The sequence below is a fragment of the Myotis brandtii genome, unplaced genomic scaffold (assembly GCF_000412655.1).
Source record: "Myotis brandtii unplaced genomic scaffold, ASM41265v1 scaffold23, whole genome shotgun sequence".
Lineage (NCBI taxonomy): Eukaryota > Metazoa > Chordata > Mammalia > Chiroptera > Vespertilionidae > Myotis > Myotis brandtii.
This window is the reverse complement of record NW_005358649.1, coordinates 2396254-2413472: the sequence shown is the minus strand read 5'-3', so window position 1 is coordinate 2413472 and position 17219 is coordinate 2396254. Positions and strand designations below refer to the sequence as shown.

At 45.9% G+C, this 17219-nt stretch overlaps 1 protein-coding gene across 3 annotated transcripts in view; it reads left to right on the top strand.

The window, feature by feature from the left end:
- Nucleotides 1-6: 6 nt before the first annotated feature.
- Nucleotides 7-17219, top strand: part of SLCO5A1 (solute carrier organic anion transporter family, member 5A1) — a 100524-nt gene continuing 83311 nt past the window's right edge. For all 3 annotated transcript variants that reach the window (XR_001362158.1, XM_005866351.2, XM_014539819.1), the window contains exon 1: nucleotides 7-1215. Coding sequence is in view for 2 of the 3 variants with exons in the window: in XM_005866351.2 (XP_005866413.2) it covers nucleotides 306-1215 (910 nt within the window). In the remaining variant the exon portion in view is untranslated. The remainder of the gene's footprint in view (nucleotides 1216-17219) is intronic.

Genomic DNA, 17219 nt, shown 5'->3' with positions numbered 1-17219 from the left:
CGCACCAGGCTCCTTCTGCGAGCTGCCACCCCGAGGTGGACCCCGAGCAGAGCTCAGCGCAGGACCGCGAGGACCCCTGCCCCCTGGGGCGCGCGGCTGCGAAGCTTCGGGGTCGCATCTGCGTTCAGGATGCCCTGGGCACCTCCCTGCTGGTGAGGATGTCCTGCCGCGCAGCTCTGTATCCCCCAGCCCCTGTCCGTGGAGGGCACGACTGCGTGGGCCCGGCTTCGGGCCCTCCTGCCGGTGGATGAAAAGCGCGGGAGTCCTTGAATGCAATCAGCGATCGAATCTAAATTCTAAGAGCCATGGACGCCAGCACTGGGCTGCAGCCCCAGGTGCGGGAGCAGCTGGAAGCCCCGGCCGCAGTAGGAGCTGTCCAACCGAAGTGCGAACCAGAGACCTTGAGGTCCAAGAGTTTACCCGTCCTGAACAGCACCTCCTGCCGGCCAGATGTCAGCCCTGCGAGTGCAGGCGCCCAGCCTGGCGGTGCAGATGCTTTGGGCCGCCAGGAGTTGAAACAATGCCTGAGCCGGTTGGCGTCCAGCCCCTCTGCCCCGCCCACTTCGGCAGAGATGGCGGGGCTCGTGGACTGCAACCACAGGGTGGACATGGGCAAAGCCATGTCGGTGTCGTCCACGTTGGCTACCCTTCAGGGGAGAAGGTGCCTCTATGTGGTCCTCACTGATTCGCGCTGCTTCCTGGTTTGCATGTGCTTTCTGACCTTCATCCAGTCGTTAATGGTCTCTGGGTACCTGAGCAGCGTCATCACCACCATCGAAAGGCGCTACAGCCTGAAGAGTTCGGAGTCCGGGCTGCTGGTCAGCTGCTTCGACATCGGGAGTCTGGTGGTGGTGGTGTTCGTCAGCTACTTTGGGGGCCGGGGTCGGCGGCCGCTGTGGCTGGCCGTGGGTGGCCTTCTCATCGCCCTCGGGGCGGTGGTCTTCGCCTTACCTCACTTCATCTCGCCTCCCTACCAGATCCAAGAGTTGAACGCCTCGGCTTCCAACGAAGGCCTGTGTCAGAATGGCAACTTCACGGGGACTGTGGAGCCTCGCGCCTGCCAGAAGGACTCGGGCGGGAAGAACCACTGGCTCTTTGTGGCTCTGTTCGTCTGTGCACAGATCCTCATTGGCATGGGCTCCACACCTATTTACACCCTGGGACCAACCTACTTAGATGACAACGTCAAGAGGGAAAATGCATCCTTGTACCTAGGTAAGACTTCCCTGTCCTCCCAAATAAGCGGAAGTTAGAAGTCAACAGGAAACCCTCTCCTCCCCATTTTCCTGGAGACGTTATGTATATTTATATACAATGTGTTGCATATGTATTATAAGCATTGCCTTTCAGTTTGGGAGCGAATCAAAAAGTTGAGAGCTCTCTGAACTAGTTTTAAGATTCTCACTTCATACTCTTTTCCCAAGTGATACAAACTTTTAGCTATAAGGTAGGCTCGCTCTCTCTCTCTCTCTCTCTCTCTCTCTCTCTGGAAAAGCTCTAATTTATCAAGTTTACCTTCTAATAGCTGTCCTTCTAGAAAGCTTCCAGAAGGAATAGAAACAGCCAGTGTGTGGAGTGAAGTTGCTGCTTGCCTTTCCCGTCCCCAGGAGCTTGGGTGACGAAGTACCCAGACCACGTAAAACATCATTGCCTCCGTACCTGCATTTCTTACATTTCACCTGCATCACTGAAACAAACAAACAAACTTGAGTGATACCATATGACTCAGTGTCTTTATGTAGAAGCAACTTCACAAGTTTATCCAAAGCTATTTTTATTGCTGGTTGAAGACCCCTCAGTTACATGAACTTGGGAGCAGAATCCATTATTATTTTCTGAACAGCAGTGGCTCTTGGATTCGGTGAGCTGACGTGCATGAGTCAGCTCCTGTGGACAGGGGTGCTAGGGTTGAGTACAGGGTTCTCATGTGAGGCCAAGCAGCCATTGTAGCCCGTAGGAAAATGTCGTTCCTAGAAATCTGTGTGGTTGGCACCTCCCTGCACAAGCTGCCCCTTCCAAACTGAACTGCTAGGTGATGGGTTGGAAGCCTTGGAAAGCATGAATAGCAGCTATGCCGGCTGTGGTATTTGTTTTCCTATGTTTCTCTACTGGAGTCCAACTAAAAGAAGATAAGTGATTTTACTTTATTTAAAAAATGGTAAATAAGCAAATACCAGGCCCATCCAACAACTTATTAGCTATGTGCTGATAGGATCCTTGGTGTGGGAATAATAAAGTTTCAGAGGACGGTGAAAATGATACCCAGTTAAGAGGGCTATGCTTTTTCCACAGTAAAACTGCTGTCCCCAGACTCTGTTGTAGAGGGTGTCTGAACCATTTATAGTAACTGGCCCAAATGCATTGACACAAGAGTTTTCTAATTCATTTTTGGTATTAAATGCAAGAGGAAGAAATTTCTGTTTAGGACAGAGAGGAATTAGCTTGCTGTTGCTTTGCCTGCATGTTTTCTAACATTTATTATGATAAATTTCAGAGCATACAAAAAGTTGAAATAAGGACTTTCTTTTATATAACTGCTGGAGTTTTAACATCCTAAAAAAATTAAAAATCATTCCCTAATGTACTCATACTAGAGGCCTGATACACAAAATTCATGCAAGGGGTTCAGCCCTTGCAGCTCCGGCTTCGTCTGGGAGGTTGTCCGGGAGGTTGTTCGGCTGTCCGGTCTAATTAGCATATTATGCTTTTATTATTATAGATATCCACTCTATATTCAAATGTCCTCAAACCAGGAGTCAATCAAGTTCACCCATACATTGCATTTGGCTCATTAGCATTTTATAATCTAGAACAGGAAGTGCCTCAACATTTTTCTTTTTCCAGCACACAGGCTTTTGAAGGGACAGGCTAGTTGACTTGTGGAATGTTCCACCTTATACATTTATCTGAGTATTTCCTCATGGTGTCACTTACCTGGTTCCTCCACTCCATATATTTCTTGTGTGCTGTAAGTTCAGTCTAAAGGTGTGGTTAGACTCAGACAAAACATTTTTGGTCAGACTACTTCATGGCCAATGCTGTGTTTTATATTATTTGCTCCTGGCATTCATTGGTGATGCTGAGTTTAATGACTTGGTTGAGTGGGTGATTGACAGGTCTTTCCATCATAAATATACATTTCTCCCTTGGAAATAAGTAATCTTTAGAGTGATACCTTGACTCTGTGTACCTATCTCCATATTCTCCCTGATCTTTGCTTCTATTTACTTTGAAAACTTGGATCTTCCTTCCATCCCACTTCTTGGTACCAGTGTCACAAATTTCATCAAAAACACAGCAGAGAGCTACACAATAAACATCTAGTAAGAGCCCTGAAATTTAACTTTTAACTCTCCACCAAAGAGAAAAACAGCAAGTACGTACTGAATCCTTATTCTGTGCTGGGCACTCTGCTACTTTTGGGAAGAGCAAAAATGAGACATAGTTTCAACATCTGAGGAGCTTTCAGTGTAATGAAGAAATACTGACAATTCAAGGTAGGGGTGTGAAGTGACACGTGCAAGGGGAGGGAAGTTACACAAATGGTGTTAGTTTCCCCCCTCCCCTTCCTCTCATTCTCCTCCTCCTTTTCCCTTCTCCTCCTCCTCCTCCTTCCCCTCTTTCTCCTTCTCTTCTTTTAACTATCGACTACTGAATTTTTTTTTTAAGTTTGATGAATGCCTTAGGAAACCCATGAGAATTCTGCTTCATGTTAAACAGATCTCAATGAACGCTCTGGTGGTTTGAGTATAAGGAATCTTCCACAGATTGTTTTATTTAATGTTCCCAATGACCTTATGATACTGAAGTTGATTTCCCTATTTTATGGATGAGGAAACTGAGGCTCCAAGAGTGTTAGGGGTTGCTTCTGGGCTTCAAACCCAGGCCTGTCTAACCCCAGAGCCCTTCAGCTTCCCTCCATGCTGCATGTCCTTTGGCAAGAGGCTCTGAGAACTAACTGATAGCAAAGGCCTGTGTGCAGCAGAGTTCTCAGAATGGCCTGAAGTCATCAAAACAAGATCCTTCTCAAAACCTTTTTAAAAGGAGGCTTTATTGGTTGCTATATTCTTAGAACATGAGCAGTGTTAACCTAGTATGATGTGGATTTTTTTCTTAATAAACAACTGGTTAAATATCTTTGGTACTTTTCACAAAACTATTCTTCTTAGATTACCCTTTTAACTACCTACTTCTTTCTTAACCTTTTTGTCAGTCTTTTCTCTTTTAATATATTTTTATTGATTTCAGAGAGGAAGGGAGAGGGAGAGATAGAAACATCAATGATGAGAATCATTGATTGGCTGTCTGCTGCACACCCCCTACTGGGGATTAAGCCCGCAACCCGGGCATGTGCCCTTGACCGGAATCGAACCCGGGACCCTTCAGTCTGCAGGGTCCACAGAGCCAAAACAGCTAGGGTGATTGATTCTATTTTTAAAAAAATATATATATCAATATTTTTATTATTGATGTCAGAGAGGGAAGGGGTGGGAGAGAGAGAGACAGAGACATCAATGATGAGAGAGAATCATTGATCGTCTGCCTCCTGCATGCCCCCCCACTGGGGATCAAGCTCGAAACCCGGGCATGTGCCCTGACCGGGAATCATACCATGACCTCCTGGTTTACAGGTCGGCGCTCAACCACTGAGCCACACCGGCCAGGTCACATATCTTTTTATAATTGGAAAAAAGGCAAGAAACACTGTGTAGGAAACCACCCCTTTGTACAGGGAAATCTGAATCAGTGTTGCAGCAACATTATATTCTGCATTTTCTGAGAACCCAAGGTTTTGTCACCAGAGCTTTCTGCGTGCCAACCATTGACGACTCTTTCCTTAATGTGTGAACATTTATGTAGTGTGTGTTTGTGCCTCATGTAACACAATAAAAGCTCTTTTGAAGTTTGAGGGGCTCTGTGGTGTCCCCGGCTTCACCATTGTGCCCGCTGACTCTCAAGGATGTCCCATGGGCCAGAATGGAGCCCCCTGGCCTTCCCTGGCTGCGGCGATTTGGGGGAAGGCAAGTTTTAGAATTTCCAGTCTCTATGGGAAAGGAAGGCAAGGGAGGTGTGGGTAGTGTGACCACTGAGTGGCCTCTAGTGGTATCTGCACACTGGTCATGTTTTCTCTTTTGCCTCAATAGTCAGAAAATTCAGGCCTTCTTCCCCCCCGCCCCCCACCCGATCAGTATTAATAACCTATTCTAAGTGGCTGGGAGCATTAGTGTTCCTGATCTTTTTGTGGGGATTTTTAAAGGATCCCATAAAGAGCACCCTTTCCCCTCACTTGAGTTCTGAGTTAAGAAATGAGCCAAAGGAATTAAACTGTGATAGAAGTAAGGTTGAAGAGTATAATGTGTGCAATGCACTTTCTCCTAATCCCAGCATTAAAGAGACTTAGCCATCCAGCCACCGGAAATGCTGCACCTCCCCAGGGTGGCAGCTGGGGGTCTCCCACGCAGGCCGGGTGCACAGGTGAGACGCATGCCAAGGAGGAGCAGGGCAGGATTTTTACTCCCATGCGCATGCTCCCAGGAGGCAAAAAGGAGGAGGGAGTTGAGCCGAACATCCCCGTTTATTTTCAAAGTCATCAATTACAAGAATCCTCTTCTCTCTGGGCAGGAACGGCATGGGGGGTGGGGCTGGGGAGCCAAGAAGCAGCAGGAGTGGGCACGTACACATTATCCCCTAAGACTTGTAACTGTGTTTTTTTTAGTCTGCTTTAATTTTGCTTGTCTTTTTAATAATGTGTTTATCTTTACAAGCCACATAAAATCCTTTTGGGCCATGGCCAGGGTTGCTCAGTGGTAGAGCATCAGCTCACACACTGAAGGGTCAAATGGTTGTGGGTTCGATTCCCGGTCAAGGGCATGTACCTGGATTGCAGGTTTTGGTGTGTGCAACCAATCCAAAGATCGATCTCTCTCTCTCTCTCTCTCTCCCTCTCCCTCTCCCTCTCCCTCTCCCTCTCTCTCCCTCGTTCTCTCCCTCCCTTCCACTCTTTCTAAAAATCAATGGAAAAAATATCCTCAGGTGAGCATGAACAACAAAAAATTCCTCCTGGGAAGCAGGCTCTGTACAAATTGTGAATAAATACACAAAATAATCTCCACTGAAAGCACTCGTGAGGGAGAATGGCGACTGAGGGATTTGGGGAGGTGACCGGGACACGTGGAGAAAGATGGGGTGGATGCTGGGCAGAGGGGCGGTGTAGCTTCGAGTGAGGATGCAGTGAGTTTTACAGACGCCTGGGACAGTTAATCTGTGTCATGGGCAGGGCTTCTGGACCCTTAGCAGCTACTGACTTTACAGCGGCTGCCGGGGGCCCACTTTCACCTGTAAGACAAGCTAGTTGGTCCAAGATGCTGAGAAACAAACTTCAAATTCTAACTGGAGATGAGCAGGGTTTACGCTTCATTGTGGAAACCACCGTGGGGTGCACATCGGTGTGTTCAGCCCCCCTGCAAATAGCAGCGAACAGCCAGCCTGTTGGTAGCATTTCTGACATGTTTTTGGGTTGCTATGAGTTCTGTTATTTAAGTGGTTCAAAGTTGTCCTTCTGAAACTTGAAACGTGTGGGTGAATCCCCAGGGTGTCTTCTCAAAGCGTAGATTCTGCTTCTGTCACTCGGAGGTGGGGCCTGGAATTCTGCATTTTTATAGAACTCCCAGGTGAGGCCAGTGTTGGTGGTCCGAGGGCCACGTTTGGAGCAGCAAGAGTCTAAAGGCCACAGATCCTTGCTCTGTGGACAGATGGGATGTCTCTCTCTGGGCTGGGAGCCACGGTTGGCAAAACCACCTTCCGATCGAAGTTTTACTTCATCAGGAAGAACCCCACCGTCTCTGACAGCATTTGCAGAAGCAAGATATCCATTTGGGGTATTTCGTAACCTGTGGCTACTCTTTTTCTTTTTTTCTCAAATATATTTTATTGATTTTTTACAGAGAGGAAGGGAGAGAGATAGAGAGTTAGAAACATCGATGAGAGAGAAACATCGATCAGCTGCCTCCTGCACATCTCCCACTGGGGATGTGCCCGAAACCCAGGCACATGCCCTTGACCGGAATCGAACCCGGGACCTTTCAGTCCGCAGGCCAACGCTCTATCCACTGAGCCAAACTGGTTTCGGCTACCTGTGGCTACTCTTGAATTCCACAGTATTGTGAGGTCAGTGAGAGCGAGTGGCCTCGGACAAATGACATTCATTTTGACATTAACCCAAGGAAGCACCACTTTCTTTATTCCACCCACCACCCTGCGGGCTCTGTGCTGAAGGGTCTCTCTCAGGTGGTGCAACTCTGCATGTCAGAGATAAGCCTGTGAGCTCTGCGACCCAGGTGAGCTCACCTTCTAAGGCCTTTTGCTGAAAGAAAAGCAGACAAACCCACGGCCTTGGCTTTTCTTTTTTCTTTTTAAACAATCTAGAAGTTTCCGTAGTGAATTGGGAGTTTGGTGACAGGCAATGTAAGAGCTGAACGGATTGGAAATTGTTTGGAGACTGGGGATCAGAAGTTTTCCCTTTGCAGAAGGCGATCAGACAGAAGAGGGACCGAGTTCTCTCTGGTAGTAACAGTCTAGCCCAGTGGTTCTCAACCTTCCTAATGCCATGACCCTTTAATACAGTTCCTCATGTTGTGGTGACCCCCCACCATAAAATTATTTTCGTTGCTACTTCATAACTGTAATTTTGCTACTGTTATGAATCATAATGTAAATATGATATGCAGGATGTATTTTCATTGTTACAAATTGAACATAATTAAAGCATAGTGATTAATCACAAAAACAATATGTAATTATATATGTGTTTTCCAATGGTCTTAGGTGACCCCTGTGAAAGGGTCGTTCGACCCCAAAAGGGGTCGCGACCCACAGGTTGAGAACCGCTGGTCTAGCCAAAGTGTGTCCTAGAGTTTATCCCATTCAGCCCCGTTTGAAAAATGATCATTTGACACATGAGGAAACCCAGACTGCAAAAAGGTAAAGGATTTGTGCTATGGGACACAGTATGGCAGTCCTTCAATCATTTATAAATAGAATTATCACATGACCCAGCAATCATACTTCTGCGTATATATCCAAAAGATTTGAAAGTAGGGTCTCCAAGAGATATTTGCACATCATATTCCGAGCAGCATTATTCACAATAGCCAAGAAGTGGAAGCAATCCACGTGTCCATCAATGGCCGAATGGATAAAAAATGTAGTCGATACATATAATGGGGTATTATTCAGCCCTAAGAAGGAAGGAAATTCTAACACTCTCATCTACAATGTGGATGAACCTAGTGAAAGAAAACATTTACAAAAGGAAAAATACTATATACTTGCACTTATGTGAGGGGCTTAGAGTAGTCAAATTCATAGAAATAGAAACAGAATAGTGGGTGCTGGCGGGAGCAGGGCAATGGGGAGTCCGTGTTTATGGGGTACAGAGTTTCAGTCTGATGAAAAGTTGTGAGGTCTGTTGCACAACAATGTGAATATTCCTAACACTATCAAACTGCACACCTAAAAATGGATATGATGGTAAAAAACACATTAAAGGATTTGCCCAAGTCATACAGCCAGCTTAGTTTGTGTCTGAACTGATTTATAGACCATAAACCAATCTGTATTACAAAAAGTCATTACCACATAAATGGAAATTGGGAAACTCCAAGGCCTTGATGGCAGTCAGTTCTCCCAGCCTCTGCAGCGTTCTAGCCCGTGTTGGTTGAGGTGGGTCTGAACATCCACTATAAGACTTATTTTTTCAAGGGTGAGGGAATTGCAAGGTAGGCCTTTCGGGCATAATTTTAAGAAGGAAGAGGGATTTTGGAAAAGAAAAATGGAGGCAAAGTAGATTGTAGAGTAGGTGTTTTAGGAATGAAACCTTCCGAGACAAATGAAGGTGGAGAAACATGCCTGGCCATTTGGATTATTCACTTGTGTCTTTTTTGGGGAAAGAGCCTGGAATGTTCAGAAACGCAGACTGTAGGTCCATGTCGCCGTGTTCTGCTGTGTTGGGTGCCCCTGCAGGAGCACATGTGCTCACCCTGCTTTATCCACCTCCTTGTAGAGAAAAGAGAGATTCCACAGCTGCCTGGTTCTCCTCCTTCTAAGCCAGTGGTCAGCAAACGAGATGGCATTGGTGCCAACGGGCCACATGAGGACATTGGTTAGTGTGGGCGAACGGTGTTGGCCAGTGTGGGAAGCTTCCTCCCGGCTTTCATGTCGATGTCTCGGAGATGGTGATGCAGCAGGAACTGGCCCACCGAGGCCAAGCTGCCAAAACAAGTTTCATTAGACCCACCTCGAAGGAGGATGGGTCTAGGTCTAGGGCCGTGGTGGGCAAACGGCGGCTCGTGAGCCACATGCGACTCTTTGGCCCCTTGAGTGTGGCTCTTCCACAAAATACCACGTGCGGGCGCGCAGTACAGTGCGATTGAAACTTCGTGGCCCATGCGCAGAAGTCGGTATTTTTGTGGAAGAGCCACAGTCAAGGGGCCAAAGAGCCGCATGTGGCTCGCAAGCCGCAGTTTGCCGACCACTGGCCTAAGCCATTCGCAGGGCTTGGGTGTCATGTGTTCTGAATCTCAGTTCCCTATGGAAAACTGCATGGGCTGCTGGTCATTCGTGGTTCTCACCTAGGGTGACTCCCCCGATCCCCAGGGGACACACTTGGTAATGTCTGGAATCCATTTTGATTGTCACAACCTGGAGGGGACCTATTGGCATTTAGTGGTGTTTTGTAGTGTTGCTGTAAACATCTCACAGTGCACAGAACAGTCCCACAACAAGAATTTACCCTACGAAAAATGGTCCATACTGATGCTCTAAACATTTTTCATCTTAAGCATTTAAGCTACTCTGTTATCTTGTGTTTCTTATATCTTGGAACTGGAAATATAAATCTCTGGGTCATAGAATCAGAAACCATTGAATATTTGGATGGAGAAGATCCAGGAAAAACATGTCTTTGTAGATAGGAGGGCCTTCTAGCAAGCCAAGGATAGGAAATACAAGTTAATTGTGCATTACTCATCACTACATCATGGCTCAGTAGATTCCATAGTATCTAAAATATATGAAAATATGAAGGGTTTTATGGTTTTTATAGTGACTTCAGTTCTCAATAAAACATTAAAAATGTTTCTAACCATAGAGATTTCTAGACCATATTATTGGAGTTGGGAATACTGTAACCCTTGAAGAGGGAATAGTGTGTGTGTGTGTGTGTGTGTGTGTGTACACATACATACTAAGGGGAATGGTATGTCATTTACCCATATATCTGAGGTCTGTTTTCATGGTGATGGCTTTAATAAAAGACAACATTGAGATGAAGAATTCAGTGGGGCTTTGGTGCTCACTGAGTCTGCCCCGTGAGTGTTTCACTTGTGGATGTGGAGAGTTATAATCTGGTATGGTCTGAGGCTGTCCACTGGGTGCACTGGCTCTGGGGCCTTCTGGAAGGTGTAAACCAGCCACTGCCTGGGGCCACCTACAGGAGCTACAGAGAGATCTGCAGGTGGCTGCTATTTGTATTGGGTTAGGACAGTGATGGCGAAACTTTTGAGCTCGGCGTGTCAGCATTTTGAAAAACTGTAACTTAACTCTGGTGCCGTGTCACATATAGAAATTTTTTGATATTTGCAACCATAGTAAAACAAAGATTTATATTTTTGATATTTACTTTATATATTTAAATGCCATTTAACAAAGAAAAATCAAAAAATGAGTGTCATAGGTTCGCCATCACTGGGTTAGGAATTACCCAGGTGAGACCCAACTGAGAAGCAAGGCAGGCTGGTGCTAGTGCTGGGTTTTGGGCCACTTTTTGATAGGTTTGGGGCATGCTGATGCCAGCTGCTGCTTGTTTAATAGATTTTAACAAAGTCTGAAGCCTGAGCCAGGCCATTCATATGCAAAAGCTGCTGCAAACAGCTTGGGTGGGGCTGCAAATTGGATAAGGCGTGGTCTCAGGGAATCACCAGGGCAGAGCAAACAGTGTGGGCTTCGCTGATGGAAGCTAAAATATAGCTGCCAGTCAGCTCTGTGAGGGTGGTGGTCCCAGCATAGGAACAATGACCCTTGCATCTCAGTCTGGGAGAAGCCACCCTGAGATCCTTCCCTGATGCCAGACAATCCAATTCCTCCCTGATTGTATCCGGGTTTCCCAAAGCCGCCTGGTGCTGGAGCTCAGAGGGGCCAAGTCCAAGTAAGTTCATGAGCCAGCCCTTTAAAATGAACACCTGGGTATCCAGCAGCCTCTGTCACTCAGCCACAATCCCCACTGCTTTTTATAGCCTGAAGTTATGGGGATTTTTCTTCCCAGCTCTGGAAGCTCTGGAACCCTGGGCTGGGGGTTTGGTGTGGGGCTGGGACCCCTTGCTTCTCACAGGGGGCCTCTGCAGCCTAGATATCCCACCCAATTAAAAAAATGTCACAGGTAAGTGTCAGACCAGCCTGCCTGCACCTCTGCCCCTCCTACCAGTCTCGATGTACTTTTTTTCTTCTTCTCTAGTTGTAGGATTTCCATTCAGCCAGATTTCAGGTGGTCCTGAAAGATGATTGTTCTGTATTTTAGTTGTAATTTTGATGTGGTTGTGGGAGGTGGCGAGTACCGGCGTCTACCTATGCCACCATCTTGGTTCTCTCCTTTTTGCCATTTTTTATTTAAAATGTATTTAAAAATTATAGTTGATATATTAAACACATCAGATATATGATTTGCAATTTTTTTCTCCCATTCTGTGTGTTGTCTTTTCACTGTTGATTGATTCCTTTGATGTGCAGAAATTTTTAACCTTGGTGTTGTCTCATTGTCGATTTTTAATTTTGTTGCCTTTGCTTTTCAGTTATATCCAATAAATCATCACCAAATCCAATGTATAGAAGCCTTTTCCCTATGTTTTCTTTCAGGAGTTTAATAGTTGTAGGTCTTACATTTAGGACTTTAATCCGATTTGGGCTATTTTTGTGTGTATGTTGTAAGGTAAGGGTCCCACTTCATGCTTTTGCTTGTGGACATTCGGTTTCCCATCACCATTGGTAGAAGAGGCTCTCCTTTGCCATTGTGTATTCTTGGCTTCCTTGTCGATAATTGGCAGCTGCTTTTGTTTTTCATGTTTTATAGATGCGGAAATCAAGGTTAAATAATGTGTTCAAGGTCATCTAAAAAGTGGCAAAACCAGCCCCCAAGGTAATCACCCAAAGCCTGAGCTTGAACCTTCAAAATTGTGGGCAGGGAACGGGAGGGAAAAGCTTATAAACTTCCAGTGTGCCTTTGGCTGAGTTCTCAATTTCATTATCTAGAAAGGAGATGAGAAGGCAAGGCTGGTGGCTTATTAGGTTCCTGTTGCTTCTGAAGTTCTCTAGTCCTTGGCCTTTCCAGCCCTGCTTGGTATGGTCTTGTTCTGGAACCTGGAACTTGGGCCTGGGGAGGAGATGTAGCTACTCTCTGCCTTTCGGAAGCTTTTCTCTTGAGCACGTCCTCCAGCCCCTGGCGGCTTGCGCGGTGTTGCCATGCGCCAGCTGTCTGTGGGGAAGCAGGCCTGCCTGTTGCTTCCTGTTGCTCCTATTTCAGGCAGCTGGGTATTACCTGATGGGAAATGCAGAGTCTGCTTCCCCTCCCGGGAGTGACGATGGCTTGTGGAACTGTCACCCTGCAAAAATGCTAATCCCGGTTTCCTAATATAGCCTAGAAAGGCAGGTGCAGGTTACTCTTGCTTAAAAGTAAAGAGCATATTTATGCAACTAACATTTTCAGCAGGATGAAATGGCATACATTTGCAAGTATATGAAATTGAATCGTTCAGTTCCTGACTTCGTAGCATGTAGGAATTCTTAGCTGTAATACTATAGTAATAATAGGTTTTGGTCTTATCAGGTGCTTTCCCATTTTTTCCCCCCAGCCTTGAATTCTTATAAAGGAAATAGAAGTTTTAACTTTTTTGTTTTGTATTTGTGTGTTTTGTTTGTTTGTTTTTTTGTAAGGAGAGGTGAGAAATTTAAGTGAACAAGTCAAGACTGTGGGTAGTGAATTCCAGACCTGGGACTTTCTGGCTGTAAATCAACTTCTTATCAGTGTATAAAGGTGGACCCCCAGTCCTCATTTGCACAGTGTCTCTATATTATTGGGTGAAAGATATTTGCCAGTATCTGTTCTAGAAATATGCTTATGTCCTGGTGTGTAATTTCAGCTGGAAGGGGAACCTTTCTGGATTTGAATTGCATTTTCAATGACTTCCCTTCAGGTGGAGGACAGCAGTACATTTTAACACAATGCAAAAGTCTTCCTGAGATAAATCTGAAAAATTTTCCTATGGGAAAGACTTACTTAAAAATATCTATATCTATATCTATATCTATATATCTATATCTATCTTAGAACAACGATCTGAAATTTGGTTTTGCTAGCTTTTAAGGTGTCTCTAGTTATTTTATTCCTGTGAAACTCTCAAGAGAAATGAGCTTTATTTCTTTAGGAATGGTGGAGGGCAACGGTATTAAACGCAAGAAGGGAAGGGGCTGGGCCGTGCAACTCCCAGCGGCTGGAATCAGTGTTTCTGGTTGTACAGTGTTGTCCTCCACGCACGCGTTCTTCCAGAGCTATTGTCCAGGAGTGCCTGTGAGACTCTTACATGTGTTCTCATGGGATATCTCTTTTTTCACTTACATGACATCTCATACCACTTTGGGAATGATGAACTTGGGACTTAAACCTTCCAGGTCACCCATCCTGTAGAAATGATAAAGCAGATGTAAATGGCTCATTAGTAATTCGACACAAACTCAACTATAATCACAGAGATGACTTGGACCAAATCATGTCACTTTTCAGGACCTCAGTTTCCTTTCCTGTAAAATGACCTGGTTTGACCATACCAGAAGACTTCTAATCTATGATGATGTTTTGAAAGTTTGAATAGGGATTAGAGCAGTGAGAGGAATATGCCATATACTATATTTTTAAAAAATATATATTTTTATTGATTTCAGAGAGGAAGGGAAAGGGAGAGATAGATAGAAACATCAATGATAAGAGAGAATCATTGATTGGCTGCTTCCTGCATGACCCCTACTGGGGATTGAGCCCACAACCTGGGCACATGCCCTTGACCGGAATCGAACCCGGGACCCTTTAGTTCTCAGGTCGACACTCTATCCACTGAGCCAAAAAGGCGAGGGCCATATACTGTATTTTTAAAACTAACCCTAGGAAGTGGATCCTGATCCCCAAGGAACTTACAGTCTAGTTTGATTGTTTAGCACCATCTGCTCTGGATGATGAGATGACCTGTAGGCTGTGACCTCTAGCAAGTCACTCGACATCTCAGGGTTTCAGTTTTCATATTTGCAAATGGATGGAATTGGATTCTCAATGGGTCTCCCTGGGATTAAACTGTGACTTCTTCTGGTGCCGGGGTCCAGCCCCAGCGGGCCAGGGGTTCCCAAAGGTGTGGATGGAGTCGACGAATGAAGGAAACAGAGACAGCGTTCAGATGATCAGCATAGCTCTCTTTAGTCTCCATGGATCTTCCTGTGCCTGGCTGAGGCCACAGAGAAAGATCCAGAGGCAAGCTGAGCCTTTATTTTATAGTCAGAGGTAAACAAGGTAGTGGTTACCACAGTTACACTATTCTTGTGAGTTTCACTTGTTTTGGCCACTTCCTGCACCTCCCTCAGCCCATTAGCTTCCCAGATAAGATCTAGGGAGGTTATAAGGTCAAGCCTAATTATGCTAAGAGGACTGTGCCCTCTAAGCTGGGACTTGTTTGTGACTTTGCCAACAGGTCAGTCCGAGGCTTAACCCTATATCGGCTCCTTACATTCTGGAGTTACTGTGGCATCGATCCTGAAACTAGCATATTCAAGGCAGTTGAATCTTGTGGCTGCTGGAGCTGGGCTGCCTGGGTTCGAACCCCAGCTCTTCCAGAGCCAATGGAACCTGGGACAGTTCTGTGGCTTCTCCCTGCCCAATCCCATCCCTGTTAACCCCGGGCTCATTGTGGGCTAGTTGTGAGTGAATGCACGTGATGCACTTAACACAGGGCCTGGCCTGGCGCGTGGTTAAACGCTAAAAGAAGCAGGCTGTCATTCTGTAAAAATGTTATTGCTGTTCAGGAAGAGAGTGGTGTTTGCTCTTGTGGGTTTTCGACAGGTTGCCTGCCTCACAAGCTGTGCTCAATGTTCTCGGGTTGATTGCCCTGAGCCGGGTGGAAGGAGGCATGTGGGTTCCATTACATCACCTGTGTTCTTAACTGGGCAGTGTCTCTTCTGGGGGCATCCACCCCTCCCCCTACCGCCCACCGTAATGCGGGGACTCCGTGCTTCCTTGGGTCTGGAGTGGCTGATACCTTCCTTACAAAGTAGAGAGTGACCCTGGGGAGAAAGAAGACAAAGCTTTCAGGTTATAAATAACTTCCTGATGAGATGCGCTTGCTATGGGCTTCTGATAATTATGATGGGAGCTGTTGGCTATAATCACCTTCAATTGCTAAGGACCATAGCTATGCTCATGGGCTATCTTTATGCTTTTTCTGTCCTATTCTAGACTTAACACTCTCTGCTCAGGTCTCTAACCAGCAAGTTCTGGTAACCTGAGAGCATTTTGTGGTTCCTGGAGTGGACCTATGACTCTCATGGGTAGTTCGCTTTTGTTTTGGCTCATGTGGTTATTACAGAAGGGGAGGTGGGAAAGAGGATGTGAAGGAGCAGGGAGCGAATGCCAGGGAAATACAGAAATGGGCTTTGATCAAATTCTCTCATAGAGGACACACAGTCTGTGTGTGTGTGTGTGTGTGTGTTAGTGTGTTAGAGCTGGGGGGTGTGTGTGTGTGTGTGTGTGTGTGTGTCTGTGTTAGTGTGTTAGAGCTGGGGGTGAAGGAGAAAAAAACAAAGTGAGTGAAAGAAATAGCTACATCTTCAGCCCTTGCTTCCGACTGTCTTCCAGAAATATGCTGCACCAGCTGGGCCCTCTGTCTCCACTTTTAAGGCTTCTGGCTACCTATAGTTACATCTGTCCAATGTCTCAGAAAAAGTCCACAGGCTCCACTTCCACCCCAAATTCTCAACCAGCTTGCTCTGCCCTAGCGCCTCCCATTCATGTTCATTGCCCGGGACTTCGTTTTCTTCTCCCCACCCAGTCCCTGTGGATTCCAGCGGACTTTTCCTCCGATGCTGAGTTTTGCTCTCTATTAGCTCTTTCTGGCAGCTGGCCAGTTCTGCTGCATATGGACTGCCTGCTCAGCTCTCAGAACGTTCCTGGGGTCTGGGGCACTGGGTTTCCCTTGTCCTGGCGTGAATTCCCACCTTAAAGCCACACAGTGCTTCGCTGTACACAGCTCTCAGTCTCCATAGGGCAGTGGTTCTCAACCTTGGCTGCACATTAGAATCACCTGGGAATCTTTTTAAAATCCTGATTTCTGGGCCCCATCCTCCGGAAATTCTGTTTCTTTGTTATGGGGTGAGGCCACAACATTAGTAACAAAGAAACAGAATTTCTGGAGGGTGAGGCCCAGAAATCAGGATTTTAAAAAGACTCCCAGGTGATTCTAATGTGCAGCCAAGGTTGAGAACCACTGCCATAGGGGCTATCTTGTGTCTGTGGCTGGTGAACTCACTGGGTTAGACACAGCCCAGTGTTAAGGAAGCTCATGACCATGAGTTATGTGTGAGTCAATTACCACAGCTCTGTCCCATAATGCACTGCTCTCATCTTGTCCTGTCAACTTGCAAATGAGGTTCCTTACTGACTGACCCTCCAGAAGGCAGGAGATAGGAGCAATGGTCACCCATCCCCATTGCAAAGAACAAACACTAAAACAAAACACAGAATCCCTCCTCTCTCTTCTCTCCTCCCTCCCCCCAAACCCTCTCCACTTCAGGTCATATACTGTATGGCAGTACATGGAAAATGTATAACAATAATTATAATTAACTTGGCATACTAGTGGTGATATGGTAATTAGAACCGTCATCTTGTAAGTAGTCCTGCGAAGGCAGAGTGTGTCAGTGTTCTGACCCAGCTGGTTTTAAATGACTGACATGATTCCAGGTCTTTTCAGAGTTTCTTCTTAGCATATTTTACTGTGTTTTGATAGATGGCTTGTTTCTTTGTGTGTGTGTTTTTGTTGTTGTTGTTTTAAATTTGTGTGCCAAACAAAGTGCTCACATGTTTCATTGGCAATTGTATTTAGGTTAAAAAAGAAGTATTCCTTTTCCTCGTTGAT